Genomic DNA, 15,237 nt, shown 5'->3' on the forward strand with positions numbered 1-15,237 from the left:
GTCATGACACAGGCTCACACACACACACACACACATATATATACACTCCCCTTTGGGTGCTACAGCTCATGTTTCTCTTCAATTATTCCACCCTCTGCCCTCTCTCCTCCTCATAATCTGAATAAAGCCAGATCCGTGTCCTCTAGATATTTAGAAGCCGGGCCTCGATGCCAAAACATGTAACCTTCCTCTTCTTTCAAGTGTGGAGTGAATTGGGAGTAAAGGGAGAGGAAGAGGAGAGAGAGGAAGGGTGACGTTAGTGCGTTGACCTCGTAATTCCCTCTCGGGGGTTAAACAAAGTTGTGAATTTCAGTTTGGAGGAGCTGGTGTTGATGCACAGAAAAGGGAAGAATTACGCCAAAGCTGCATTACTTCTCCAACTTCCTATTAAATTCTAATTAGGATTGATTTCTTGACCCTGCAAACAGACCCTCAGGATCTGGAGTCAGGTCTTTATCTCGATTAATTGCGTCGTAATGGCTCAAAGATAATGATGGACGCGGCTCAATGCGAAAAAATCATATTATTCCTCTGCCTCTCGGCTCTTAAGACCTCACAGAAATCCAGTGATGTTCTGAGACTCTCGACTCAAACAAAACTGACAAAAGGTAAAAATGTAATCAGTGCTTTAACAACACCAGGATTAAGCCACAGTGTGCCTGCAGGTGAAGCAGCCTGCTGTAAGCGGGGGCCCACCATGGGGTTCATTCCAGACCCTCCTGGCGTTGGCCCCTAATGATGTGTAATGGGGCCTCCTGCGCCCATTCCTAACCCCGGGACCTCCTGCTAATCACCGTGGCTACTAATGAGATGGAGAGACTTGAAAGGGCTCGTTAGAGGACCCTCCCTTTAATGCGGGCCTATTATTAGCCGCTTACCAAATCATTAGTCTCTAAACTGCAATTATGCTTTAAACCAGGAAGAAAAAGTGAAAGAAAGAGTGAGAGGAGTCCAGAAGTGTGGAGATGTACAGCAAAGGACAGAGGAGGTGGATTTACTTTCCTGCCCCGTCAAAAACCTCGATGTTTCCCAACAAACGAACAGGAACGAAACCTGTGAAACTCTGGTGAAGTTTGCAGTTTTTTTAATGTTTCTTTATGATCCAAGTTGTGTTTTACACAGGTTTCCAGTGGCCTTTGGTGTGTGCGGATCTGAGACACTTTTGCCCTTTTAAACAGGTGACTTGCAGCAACATTATCGGCACTACACCGCACACTACCAGCTAACGTCGGACAAGCCGTGTCCTCCAGCTGCTGGCTATACTCTCATTGATTTAAACCTAACCGCTAATTGCTGCTAACTGTAGCTGCTGCTACCTAGTTAGCTCAGTTGGCCTTGCAGCTAGATGACGCTGCCTCAGACCGTAGCAGGTTTTGGAGCACCAGGGGCTTTTTGGTATTTTCACCAGAGCCACAGCCGGGCCAGCGGCCTCTATGAACATCATGACAGAAGCAAAGAGACCGAAGAAGATGTTGAGAGAGGAAGCTAAGCTAAGAGAGAAAGTGAAAGAGCAAGAGGCAAGAGCAACTCTCAGACTGGCTTTTAGTCGTTGGCAAGAGCATCACGAAATAAGAGTTATTATTTATGACAAACAATCCATTGAATATTTCCTGTCAAAACCACAATTGTCAACCTTTAAAATGGCCCCAGAGAAAAATCAAGACATCACCAACACTTTAAATACACATCAGGCCTGTTACACATCTCCTGACCATCTCCAAGTGCAACTGACGAGAGAATACAGGAGCAAGAAGGGCGATTTCTTAAAATACACTTTTATTTACAACGTAAAACAAATACATTTCAATCATACAAATATCCACTATCATTAACAACCAAATCAATCCTATTTACATGATAAAAACATTCTTAATGGACGTCTGTCAGTCCAGGTAGAAATGATTTAAAATTTTAGACACAAGCTGAACGAGTGAACAGCAGACGTGTGCGAGAAAAAACATCAGCAGATGAGTCAGTGGTGCTCTTAGTTCGCCGTTTAAAAGGCGTAAATGTAAACATACAAGCATCTGTATTTGTGTTTCACCTTAAAGTCTTATTGGTGAAACACTTGACGAGGTCGGTCAGTTCTGGCTGCTCTCCAGCCTGATGATGATGATGATTATCCTTCAGTTAGTGTGTTTTGACCTCAGTGGCCGAGGAAGTTGAAGATGCTCCTCTGGGGGCCTTTAGTCTGTCCAGCAGGTGTGCTCTCCCTGCAGACCCTCTTTGCTGCTGGGTTCACTGCTCCCACCGGCCCCCTCTTCTTCATCATCTGAGGAGCAAAACACAACCGAAGTTTGAGACACATGTGCAAAACTATACAAACTTGATGAGCACTGATAAAATGACTACAGTGGTGAATCCTGGGATAAAACAAACTGCCCAGCAACAGTCATTCTTACATTTATACCCTTATTATCTAACAGGAGTAGTGGGCTTTGGCTCCACCTAGTGTCATAAATGTAGAAGACATCAGAATCAATAATGTCACCCATTACCCTCACATGACTATCACACTGAGCAAGATCTTTGTTTGTGTGCTTATTTTAGCACCGAGATCAGAGAAGAGACACGACCAGAGAAGATTGGGAAACCAAAACATATGACTGATCATTTTCTACTCACGCAACAGCTTCTAGAAATACGAAAACAGTTTTAAAGCATGTCCTCTGACCTAACACGACATTCAGAGATCATCTGTCTGGTAGACTAAAGAGATGAGAAGGCAAATTTTTGAGAGTTAAGTCGGAGGCGTCAGCAGCACCAGGAGTCTACTGAGGTCAGTGCAGTTAAATTATTGTTATATACTCATGGGTGCAACATGCAGGCTGTGATTTGCAACACAACATCATTTCCCTCTCTACTCCCTATGAAACATTCATCTAATCAAAACAAACGTGACACTGCCAGCATTTGCAGGCTTCATACACCTTTTAAGAGTCAACTTCAAGCACTTTCAAGGTACCTAAAACAAAGAAATTCAAGACTCTCAAAGCCTTTATCATCACGTCTAAACTGATACAACAAAAGGAATAGCAGAAAATAAAGTTTACAGAATTCCTTTATCGGCACAGCAATCCATGTATACTGTCACTTTATTTATTTATTTACCGGCTGTTTTATTAACTTTGATTGTATGTTTTGATAGCAGGAGAACAACAAATATGCCAATGGGATCATTTCATTTCAAATATTTAGATTTTTGGTTTGCTTGAGAGCTTTCCAAGATGAAACAACAGATTATTTTAGGAGATATGGTATTTTTGAAAGAGAATATTCAAATGTAGGGATGCACATTACGGTCAACAGTAATATATTGTGATTAATTTGACAGATATTGCAACTATGATGTGATTCATGATGAGCGGGAATGATCATTTTTGCATCAGAATTTCCATTTTCTTTAAAAAAAACAAACATCATGATAATGTGCCATTTGTTGGGGTCTATAACAAACAAACTAACATGTTCCCTTTGATCTGGAGAACAAGACTTGTACTCTTGACTTTTTTGTCAAATATTCTGACAGCTTCTGTGATTTCAACTACGTCTCAATTAATTATGCAGCCATATTCAAATTCAAGCACAGCTTTATTCCTAACCTCGAAAAGTTAACGATCAGTGTGAACACTCGTTAGCTGGTTAACAGTCAAGTATGTGGTGTGACAGAGGGCCGCTCCAGCTGAAAGACCTAAAGCTGGCCATGAGTAATTGAAATCTTTTTTAAAAAATATTATTGCCATTAAAAAGACTGTACACATGAGGAGGAACCTCGGGAGGAGACTTCTTTTACATTGCATTCATACGTCTGTAAAGTTTTGGCAGACTTTTCTTTGTCTGGCATATCTTTGCTTTGTTTGACGTTATTCTTTTATATTCTGTACCCGTTTCTATCGTCTTTTGGTGTTTTGTTATCGGCTGTTATGTGGACAGAATAACAATAAATTCTACCTTGACCTTTCTATGATGAGATAACATCAATGTTTTTGTGAGATAATATTTTTACCAAGCCCCTTGGTGTATTAAAGACATTTTGTATATTCAGCTTTAAACGTCTGAGGGGCAAGATGGGATTTTATGATTTGCCTGTGATGCTTTGAAGCTCGTTCTGCGTCTCTTCAGCGAGTCTCTTTTCCCCTCACCTGTTTCTGGGGAGCATCTGAGGTCGAGTTGTCCTTCTCAGGAGACAGAGTCTGAAACAGGAATCCTCGGCTGTTTCTGGGCGCCAGAGGATTCCCCTCTGAGATTGACGCCAGCTTCTGGAGGACGGAGTGAGGCTGACTCAGTAGCGAGCCTCTTCTCACCTGGCAGAGATAAATAAAACATGAGTCTCAGACTGACCTTGTTCACTTCACAGAGAATATGTAATGAACTTTGCTGGTTAAATATTTAAAAGGCAAGTGGCCAAAATCTCACTCTGCACCATTTTGGATCATTTTTAGTGAGGGAGTTTGGTTTTACAGAAGTCAGTACCAAGCTGAAAACTGATCTTTATACTCCGCTGGCCATTCTAGCTGGCAGCTAAAGCTTTACACTTGATGGCTGCCTGTCTGAAAAAATGGCTGATAAAGTAAACAAAACTCCTAATTATAACATTTTTCTGTTAGTTATGTAACAACAAAAATATCTATTCCAAAAGAAACCAAGTTAAAATTATACTGAAGAAGAGTCTTAATATTTTATCAGTTGTTTTTGTCCTAAAACGTGACCAGTGTTAGTAAGCCGTCTCAAACTGGACTGATAAAATGAGAAATCCCTGATGATACCAAACAAAACGAAACAGAATAATAATAAGTCAGAAAAGCAAATGAAACCAAGATTCATGATTTGTAACGTTTAGGGGTGGTGGTGACGTACCTGTAAGGGCTGTGAAGGTTTCTGGAAGGGGTTGAGAGCTGCTGAGGTCTTCTCTGGTTGTGGTGCCACAGGAGGTTCTGGTGTGGAAAAGTTGGGAAGTTACAGAACAGACAAAAAGAAAAGATGCTCCTCTAAAAATTCATTGTTAGCTGCTTCAAAGCAAAAATAAAAAAACAAATCTTTGTTTCAAGTCTATTCCTAAATAAGAACTAAAATTCCTGCACACTGCCATCTTCGCTTGCATCAGGAAAAATTGGTGACAACATTTTCATCCCTAATCAGGTCGTGTTTTGCTCGGTGGTTCTGTACATCTGTCATCCTGAAATGTTTTTAATCGCTACACACTGATGAAAAGGACTTTGAAACTTTGTTTTGAAAGGTAAATGAGTTAAAGTGGTTAAAATGCCTTTTACATCTGACCAACTTCCTGTTGTAGCGCCATGTTTATCATTTGGATCTGAGGACGTGAAGTGGCTGCTAACAAAAAATCATTAATATTACATGTTGCCACTCTGTATTAGTCACATTTCTTTTTCCGGGAACACGCGAATGCCACAACTGTCGGGAAACAAACGCTTGTCATTTAGCAATGACAGTGTTGGCAGCACTTTCTGCTCAGTGTCCGGGTTAGTTTAGTTTAGTTTGCTGGGACTCATGCCAGTGTTTTGTTGCAATCACAGTGTTTGAGTGCGAGTGTGTGTGTCTCTGTTTTATCTCCAGAGCTCTGTTGCACATCAGGTGGAGTTACCAACGGCCTTCTCAACTCTCAGTGCTGAGCAGAACAAGACGCACAGAGAAACCAAGACTCTAAGATTAGACTCTGAACTGTTTATCACACCTTCACATTCATCTCTTCCAACTTCTAAAAGCTCAAATAGTCCAGATTTAGACACAACAGCAATGCTCCCAAACTTTCAAATGACCTGCCTGGTGATTGAGTTTTCTTTCCACATGTTTGTTTGCTTTATAAAACTATTATTATAACTGGACAAAAACACGTCGGACTTCTTGTGAGGCCTCGTATCAAACAGACCTTTTCTCTGCAGAGTCTTGGCAGTCAGTTTCTTGGCCAGCTTCATGAAATGACTGTCTTCCTCTCCAATCTTCTCATCATCTGCATCCAAATCTTCCCCTTTCTTGGCGCTCTGTTCAGACTGAGAGAGACACAGAGAAAGGAATGAAGACAAAATAACAACACCCCCCACCGCAGAGGAGAGGGGATGACTCAACCTCACAGGTCTTGAATGTACAATACTGCAAATAGACTTTCATTAATGGCTCTTCACTATTAGCTTGTATGTAGGTCTCTTAATATTACCTGTTCTCTGAGCCACTGTTCCCTCTCCAGTCTCTCCTTCCTCCTCTGGACCTCAGACTGGTCCACGTCATCTTCCTCCTCATCTTCCTCGCCCTCTGCTCCCGTCCCGTCCATGTTGAAACCATCATCTGGAGGAAGAAGTGAGAGAAACTCAATGGTTTGTTGGAAGTTTAGTAAGGTTTGTAGAATATAAACACAAGATCTGATGTACTCAAAGCTCAAAACATACACTTACCATCCATTTTCCCCCCACGCTTTTAGATTGTTTCTCTCTTTAGATTATTTTTTAAGATTATTTTATATTTAACACCAATTCCAGATACTTTAAGCGTACAGCCTGAGATTATTATGTGATCAACACTGTTTTTCCCTCTATTTGTCTTTTCATCTCTTCTCCTTCTCTTAATCAATAACCAGTATATGTTTTTTCCTTTCTTTCTGTAAACTCACCAATATTTTTCCAACGGAAGCGTCGAGCTCGTCCCGGACCGTCGGAGTGCAGGTCGCCATCAGCGAGATAACGCTCCTGGTAGAGCCTCAGACGACGCTTGTCATCATCCATTATCTGCTTCCTGTAGGAACATTTCATCTCTCAGTTTAAACCACTTAATTTCAGATATAAGATATCCAAGTTGAATTTTAACCACAGGATATTCCTGTTATGATTAGAGCAACGCTGGAGGAAACTTTCTGATGAGTATTAATGCAGTTTGAGCTTGAGACAAACCTAAAGACCAGCTGAACCCTGCAGTGGTTAAACCACACTTCAAAACCATTTCCAATAACTTGACCAGATTTTTTAAAGTCTTTGGGGCATAAACCTTATGACTTAGTAAAAACACTTGACGACACGCTTAACGACTGGTCAGTAAATACTAGACTTTACTGGTTATATAGGTCTCCAACTGCCAAATGCATTACTGAAGGAAGGCACCATTACTCACATGTGGATCTTGTTGACCTGGTCCTGCAGCTCTTCATCGGAGGGAAGCTCTTCAAGAAGCTCCTCTTCCTCGTATTCGCTCTCTCCGTCACCGTCCTCATCGTCGCTGCCCAGGTCACTGCCCGACAGCTCAGCCTCCGAGTCCAAGTAGTCAGTCAGACGCCTGTGAACAGAACGAAGGAGACCGTTAAAAACCCTGTGCCACAGCGCGGATTATCTGATGGAAATTACAAATCCACTTCCTTTTTCCTACAAAGTTATACTTGATTCTACACTTACATTTTCTTCTTCTTCTTCTTCTTAACCCGATGGGACGCGAACACTCCCTGCATCTCCTCCTCCTCTATATCATCGTCGTCCTCCTCACCAGCTTCAGCCTCGTCCCCATCTTCATCCTGTCCATCATCGTCCTCCTCCTAAACACATAACTCATTTGTCACTTGCATTATAAAATACACATTAAGTGGAACTTTAGTAGCTAAATCATGACAGAGACAGAGGCGTGTGTTGATGTTACCTGTTCACTATGACTTTCGACATCTGACAGGAGCCGGAACTCGCAGTCTTCTTCCTCCTCCTGCTCTTCCTCCTCCTCTGGCTTCTTTTTACTTTACACAGAGAAAGCACTATGAGAGTCTTTCATTTCATACAAAATATTCCAATTATTATGACTTCAACACTTTATCAAAAGGAAACTGCTGGAGATATATAACATAATCCAAGTTCTGTGTACTGTACCTGTCTTGTACTGGTGAAGCTGAACGAGCAGAACCTAAAAACGGCAGCAAAAGAAACAAATGTAAATATAACCGGAGGGAAAATGATTAAAAAGAGATGCTCATAACACTGTCAAACCTCTAAATCAAAATGTTGTGAGACAATCATATGTCCTTGAGCTTCCTCATAGCTAACAGGCTCTTATTGACAATAGAGCTGCAACGATTTGTCAGTAAGTTGCTCTATTAATCTTTTCACTCAAGTAAACAAATCTTCTTAAATGTGAGGACTTGCTGCTTTTCTTTGTCATTTATGACAGTAAATAAAGAGTCTGTGAGTTTTGGACCGTTGATTGGACAGAATAAGCAATCTTACATTGGGCTCTGGGAAATTGTGATGAGCATTTATCACAGTTTTGACATTAATTAATCATGTAAACAATTGTCAGAATAATTGAAAATGAAAATAATTGTTAGTTGCAGGCCTACATAGAAAATAAGGGAGGTAGCAGACTCCTTTACCTGGACTTGGAAATTTCCCTGAGCACAGCCCCAGCAGCTGATCCATGGTATTATCAGATTCTTCATCCTCTCCTCTCTCCTTACTCTTCTCTGTTTCCATCTGCTCCTCTCTGGCCTGTGTTGGTGGAAATGCCCCCGAGCACAACCCGAGCAGCTCATCTTCCTGTGTAGACCCAAGACCTTTGGTCTGACTCGAGCCGCTCTCCGCTGTCCCGAAAACACCCGAACACAACCCCATCAGCTCCCCCATGTTGGCGTCCATTGCGTTTTCATCCAGGCTGTCCAGGATCAACTGTCTCTTGTGAGAGCGAGGTGCACCGGGGCGCGGCCCCACATTAAGGAAGCCATCTGCGTCGAGTAACTGAGAATGGGTGTCGTCTTCCAGGGAGAAGCGGCCTTGGGAGTCTCCTCCCAGACCGGGACCAGAAGCTGCTCCACCCAGAGGCCCCGAATCTGCTCCTGGAGATGGAGGTGCATACAAGTCTTGGGAGTCCTCGACAGGGAGGCAGAGAGAGGGCTCGGAGAGTTTTCCTGAACTCTGAAGGGAAAAGAGATGAAAAATTAAACCAGTTCATTTGGAAGCAAACAGTAATAAAAGGCTGAAAGAATTATTTTTATCCCACCTTGGAGGCAGAGCCGAGGAAGCTGGGCCTGAAGAGGCAGGGAGACGGGGAGCGGAAAATGGAGGAGTTGGGGACGTTTCGTCCTGCGGAGCGCTGATGACTCACAGGCTGGTAGGAGGTTATCATAGATCCCGCAAGCTCGAAGCTGCTGTTGTGGCTGTTATCCTTCACCAGGGACAGAGAGTCGTCCTCTTCTAGAGACCAGAGGGATTACAGAGTGAGAAAAAAAAAAAACTTACAAACTTGGCAAGTGTCCTTCCAAATACAGCACATTTAAGTGGAGCAGGCATTGCCGTCACATGTCGATATACATTAGTCTTTAGAGTGTAAAAAGTTTGGATGAACTGAGTGGGGTCTTTCACTGTACTCACCCATTTTATTGCTGCTGTCCTGTCCAGAAGGACCAGACCTTCTTACACCATCACTGAAAAGGAGAACAGTGCATGTCAACCTTTAATACCTTTATATTCAGAGTTGGACAAAGAAGTAATTTAAAGATATTGATTTGGGCTCTGTGAAATTGTGACAAGCATTTTCACATTTCATAGACTAAACTATTAATTCAGAGAATAATCAGCAGATTATTGATAATGAAATGTTCATTAGTTGCTTTAAAACTCAAGTCACAATTACCCTGTGCGAGAGCAGGAGTTGCCCGGGAACAGCAAGAGTGTGCCGTCGGTGCTAACTGGGTCCGGAGTGGGCGAGGGTCTGTTCAGTGCTACAGGAGAAGGGCTCCTGACACTCTGGGCCACACTGCCTTCCTCCTCCTCCTCCTCCTCCTCTGCCTCACCATCATCACCTCCCAGTAACTCATCCACACCCTGGTAAAAGGGAAGATTGTGTTTGGTGTGAATACACCGAGATAAATGTGAAGACGGTTGTTCCAAAGCAGCAAGAAACAAACAATCTGACCTCTTCTTCCTCAGAATCTGTCATATCTTCCTCCTCCTCTTCCTCCTCCCCACATTCTTCATTGTCGAGGCGATTCAGCTCGGCCTTGCGTGCCCTCTCCTCCTGTCTCCGCTGGGCCATGGCGAGCTGCAGGCGCTGCTTCAGAGTCAGCAGCTTCTCTCCTATGAAAAGATGAAGTTAGTCACGTCAGGAAGTCAACAATCAAAATTCTCTTATTTTCGAGAATCGCTGCCCTCTGCATGCACGTCATGTCTATGCATACCTGGTTTGGTCACCACAGGCTCCTCTGCTCCCTCTTTAACAGTGACAGTGACTGACTCAGTGTGCAGCTCTTCCTGACCAGACGGCGTGCTGTCTTTACGGATGATGTTAACCTGCATTGTTCGCTCTCCCTGAGGACGTGTGGGCGCCTTGACATGACGCAGGAAGCGGTTCTTCAGGGCCTCCAGACCTAGTACAAGAAGAGAGGTAAATAAAAGAATTAAATGCAATAGTAGATGGGTTTATTCTGACTCATAACACATTATTTCTCTTAATCTCTTGTTCTAAAACTTCTAACACTCACCGGGGTTGAGCTCTGGAGGCTCAAGCTGAATAAAGGCTCCATCATCTGGGCACAATTTAACGACAGGTGGGGGGTCCAGTCCAAGCTTTTTCAGCATGGCAAATTTGTCCTTCTTGGGTTTAGTGTGTTGCTGTGATGAAGGCTCTGCTGCAGCTGGATCAGTGCTCCCACACTGAGTGGCTAAAGGCTCCTCCACAGCTTCAGATTTGGCCTCTTCTTGCAGAGCGTCAGAGTCAGACGTTACTGCAGTCTTGCTTTGTTCTAAGGGTGCAGGAGAGGTTTCTTCTCCAGAGTCAGATCTCGACACTGCATCTGTTGGGAGCGACTCCTGCAGGCTCTCAGAGAGGTAAAGCATCGGTCCAGATTCCTGGTTGGGATCTTGGCTCTCGGTGGCTTCTCGGCCCTGGCTGAGTCTCTCTTGCTGCGGGGATGAGGTGGCGGCAGGGTGAGAGATAGGCTGGATCTGAGTGGACGACAGATCCAGAGAGGGAGAAGAGTCCTGCTCTGTGGACGGCTTCACAGGCTCACTGGGTGGATTGGTGGGAGGTGTCGGTTTCTCTAACATCACGGCTGAATACTTGGTGGACCTGAAGAGAGATTTTCATTCATTAGTTTATTATGTCAGCCTTGACACTTCTGATTGTGTGTTTGACAGAAATAAATGTAAAACTTGCAAAAATTGTTTGAAAAACAGATGTTAACTTCTGGCTAGCTTTTATAGCTTTTTCTATTTTGTTTGTCTTTACTTCAGCAGCGCCATGGCAGAACCCTCTGGCCGGGCTTTCTTCCTGAAGAACTGGTCGATGGTCTTCGGCTCAGGGATGTGGTACGGCAGACCAAGTTCAGACTCTACAAAAGTGTCAAAGATGAAGACATAAGATTTAAGGTCTGAACCACACTTTTCAAGTTATGATCCATAATTTAATAATCTTGAGGCTTAATTAGCTAAATCAAAAGAAGGAGTTACAACGAAAGATTAAAGAGATTAGAAGCGTTTCTTGTCAACTGACCTCTGACCAGCCTCTGGGACTCACTGTGGAGCTGCTTCATTGCCTCTTTGCTGGCGCGTGCAGCTTTCCTCTCCTGCAAACATCACACACATTGAGCATAAAACCACTTTTTGGTATTTCATATAAATTTTACAGCATTTAGAATAAATGAAAGAATTTTGACACTGCGTACCACACGCTGGGGCTTCTCTGCTGCCTCTTCATCCTCCTCCCCCTCCTCTTCGTCTTCCTCATTCAGGAGAGGATCCTGCAGAAATATATAACAGATTACAGAAAGAACTGTCTAGAAACGATCTGCCAAACACTATGCCACTCTTTTCATCACAACATTTCACTAACATGTCAATACCTTTAACAAATTCTGAGACAAGGAATACAGAGCTGTTTTGAATCATGGTTAGAAATTCAAATAAATAATAGAAGTTATAAGAAAAATTTCATAAATATTGAATAAGACATTTCATCTTTTTTCTACCTTATGTTTTTTCATCCTCTGCTTGACAGCAGCTCTGATGGCCTCCAGAGACTCTTCTTCCTCCTCGTCCTCATCGCCCAGACCAGTGTCAAACAGGTCTGTGTCGCCCAGCGGACACCCACTGTCATTCAGAGCCCGAGCAGGAGGCGCGTTCTGTGGAAATGGTACAAAGTTGTGTTCAACTATACAATAAAATCCACATAAAGGATTCAAAATCTATAAAAATCAATCATTTCCTTGATGTAGCACTGTAAGCAAAGAGTTATAAGAAGAAAAAATAGCTTCACTAACCTCGTTCGTTTCAGAGAACCGATCTTTCTTCTTCTTCAGTTTTTCCACAGCTTTGCTACGCTTCTCCTTTTTCTCCCGATGCCTCTGACTCTTCTCCCTTTTCTTCTGCTCCTTTGACGATTCCTTCTCCTTCCTCACATCCTCCTGTTGCTCCTCCATTTCTCCATGTTTCTCCTGTTCAGGCTCACTGTCTTCGCTGTCAATGGGAGCGTGGCGTATTCTCTTACTTCTCTGCGCTCCTTTCTCTTTCCTCTCACTCTTCTCTTCGGCCTCTCCGGTCTCCATCTCATCACAGCTGGAAGCGGATAAGACAAGAGCTTCGGCCATGTTAACACTGCTCTCTGCAGCTGCCTCCTCTTCCTCGCTGTCACTGTCTCGGATGGCGTTACGATGTGGCTTTCTGTGAACTGTGATGTCTTCATCGTCATCAGAATCTGAAAACACAAATAACACTTTAGAAAATCTTGTTGTTGCCGTTTATTCTTTGTATTTTGCTTGTGTTTTACTTTTGTTTGCTCCAGTATGAGCCAATGATGGCTGTAACTTTTTTAATGCACTTGTAATGATTCTTCAAAATAACTGTTGTTCTAGAGCAAAAGTCTATTTAATCTGTAAGCACATGCAGTTAAGTCCCTGAGACACTTTTTTGTGTTTTACGTAGCATTTATTTTTCCACACAGGAATGACACACTTTCCTTTGGGTGAGTATTGAGGATTGTGTGCTGCCATTCAAACAGTAATGTGACTGTTGCATTCATGGTAAGCATTGTGATTAAGTGTCCACTAAATGCCTAAACTCTAAATTTACACACTCTCATTTACACAGCCAAAGTGTCTGAGTCCTGCCTGTCTCAGGCTGGATTATCATCTATTGTTGTGTTACTTCACCTGGAAGCTCTTCTCTATTGTTGGCCGTCTCTGTGACCATCTCCTCTGCTGGAGAGCCCATCCCGCTGTCTGAATCACTCTCTGCTGCAGTTTGGGGCACAGCTGGGAGCCCCTCCGCCTGGGAACAATAACACAAAACAAAACTTACACATTATGAAGTTTATTTTCTATAATATTGAGGCACCGCAGTCTGTTTTACTGGGGATAAAACACAGTGGAGGATCCATATTCACAGGTATACAGCCTTAATGTAAGACACACTGCTGCTAAATATTAGATTGCAGGGCTACTTATTGTGCTAAATGTGATTTAACCATATTTTCATTAAATCCTAATTTTCTAGGTATTGACTCATGTTTAAAGTGGCTGATTTAGTCCAACTCACTGCTGCTTTTTTCTAGGAAACCACAATTAAAGCTTGTGTCTGTATGTGTCAGAAAATACACGTAGGAAAAAGGGAAATTTATTGGCAAAGTTATCTTGAAAAGTTCAGGTTTGATTACGTGACTTTGTGCAGGAACATGGCTGTTAATCACATCAGTGGCGCCTTGCAATAAACCAAACAATGAGCACAAACGTTAGCTAGCGACATCACTTCCTTTGCTGTGTTTGCACTTAACTTAGCTTCATGTAACACACAAAGAAAGATCGCAAAAACACAAGTGAGTCATCCCCAACATCATAATATGTTTAGATATAAGATGTTAGCGGTGGTTAAGAGTCAAATGCCAAACTAACATCGGTTAATCGACGTGACCAGGCCAAAGCACAACCACCATTACAGCTGGCTAAACCTACCCGGGCGAGCTAGCTAACTGGCTAACGCTAACAATATCTGCAACTAGCTTAGCACATTTAATTGGTTTTGAATACTTTTTAATCGTCCCAGTCTTTCCCCATAACTTGTAACTAACGGGGGCTTCATTGACAGCGTGATACCTTCATGTTAGACGGACTTTCGTGTCAGTTAATGTGAAAGTGTTTCCTCACCTGGTGCTGAGAGAGGACGAGGCTCATCTTTGTCCGCCGGCTAGTTTACGCTCTTCTTGTGAAATAAACCGGCGCGGACAACTCTTCGTGGTATCTCGGCAGCCACAGCAGACGTCGAGAAGCTAATGTCCGTGCGACAGACGCTATTTCAGTCTTTTAAAGCGCATTTAGAGAGCGTTTAGCCGAGGTGCTCCTCTTCCTCCCGCCTGTTCCGACACACCGAATAGAAAATTTGATCTTTCGCGCGCCGTGACAGCTGGCCCGCAGTCGTTCCTCACCGAGGTGTCAATCGCCCCGTTCTCGCGCTCCCATTGGTCCATTTGGGCGCGTTTGTATCCGCCCACTGTGACGACACAGCTTGGCGGGAGCTGATTTTAAATACCGGCGATGCTGGGGCGGGCGGGGCTGAAGGGTTTTGGGCAAAAAGTGAGTGTTTGTTAGTTGATAGTATTTATTTATCACAATTTATTGTTGTATTATTAAACTACTCGCATTATAAATGAGTTAAAAATAGCTTCACTTCGACCGGGTTTATATTAAAGACAATAATACAACACACACAGGCGCCATTTTCCTTCAATATGAGTAGGCCTACTATCACTTTTAATATTTAAAGAAAGTCTACATTTGCTTATTGTTATTATTTACTACTATTTTTACACTTTTGTGATGCTACTTAAGTAAAGTGTCTGACCCTGTGATAAAATAACTCAAAGATCACAAAGTACACGTTATGTATTTAATTTAATGTTTATCTGTATAGAGTGGTTCAGTGCTTATGTATTTTTGTAGGCTAACCCAGAAGTCAGCATCACCCTGGTTCCCTCAGCAAGAAGCAAATGAGATTTTTGAAGTTTGTGACACTGACACGTTTTGTTCAGCAAGATACTCTTCACAGAAGACTGTTGGGATTTTTGAAGCCCACATTAAATCACTGGAAGTAAAAAGCTAATGTTAGGCTATAAACAGACTACATTATGGTCGCATGATTTAAATGTCACCACTGCTAAGCATCTTACTACAACTACAACTACAATTACAGTATGTTTTCTGTAAATTGATCAATCTACAGGTTGTAAAGTTGGAGTTAGAATAGTTTGTAACTAAATTAAAGGGGAAAAAAA

General features: G+C 42.8%; 1 protein-coding gene across 1 annotated transcript; it reads right to left on the bottom strand.

The window, feature by feature from the left end:
* Nucleotides 1–1,759: 1,759 nt before the first annotated feature.
* clspn (claspin) lies at nt 1,760–14,357 on the bottom strand. The gene is made up of 24 exons (XM_084379231.1): nt 14,114–14,357; nt 13,124–13,241; nt 12,236–12,669; nt 11,945–12,097; nt 11,642–11,716; nt 11,470–11,542; nt 11,206–11,308; nt 10,460–11,046; nt 10,157–10,345; nt 9,895–10,055; nt 9,613–9,803; nt 9,351–9,403; nt 8,980–9,173; nt 8,357–8,894; nt 7,857–7,890; nt 7,636–7,726; nt 7,398–7,534; nt 7,120–7,281; nt 6,626–6,747; nt 6,176–6,303; nt 5,891–6,011; nt 4,858–4,934; nt 4,143–4,304; nt 1,760–2,272 (listed from the first exon to the last, which is right to left on the bottom strand). Exons 1-24 carry the CDS (start codon nt 14,138–14,140, stop codon nt 2,147–2,149), a joined length of 4,056 nt encoding a protein of 1,351 aa, XP_084235357.1. The 5' UTR covers nt 14,141–14,357; the 3' UTR covers nt 1,760–2,146.
* Between the last annotated feature and the right edge of the window lie 880 nt (nt 14,358–15,237).

This window comes from Pagrus pagrus (genome assembly GCF_965226575.1).
Source record: "Pagrus pagrus genome assembly, chromosome: 17".
In the NCBI taxonomy this organism is placed as follows: Eukaryota; Metazoa; Chordata; class Actinopteri; order Spariformes; family Sparidae; genus Pagrus; species Pagrus pagrus.

Coding starts and splice junctions, on each gene's coding strand:
- clspn (XM_084379231.1), bottom strand. CDS start 14,140: ATGAGCCTCGTCCTCTCTCAGCACCAG. Junction 13,242..14,113: donor TCGTCCTCTCTCAGCACCAG/GTGAGGAAACAC, acceptor TATTGTTCCCAG/GCGGAGGGGCTCCCAGCTGT. Junction 7,282..7,397: donor AAGAAGAAGAAGAAGAAAAT/GTAAGTGTAGAA, acceptor TTCTGTTCACAG/GCGTCTGACTGACTACTTGG.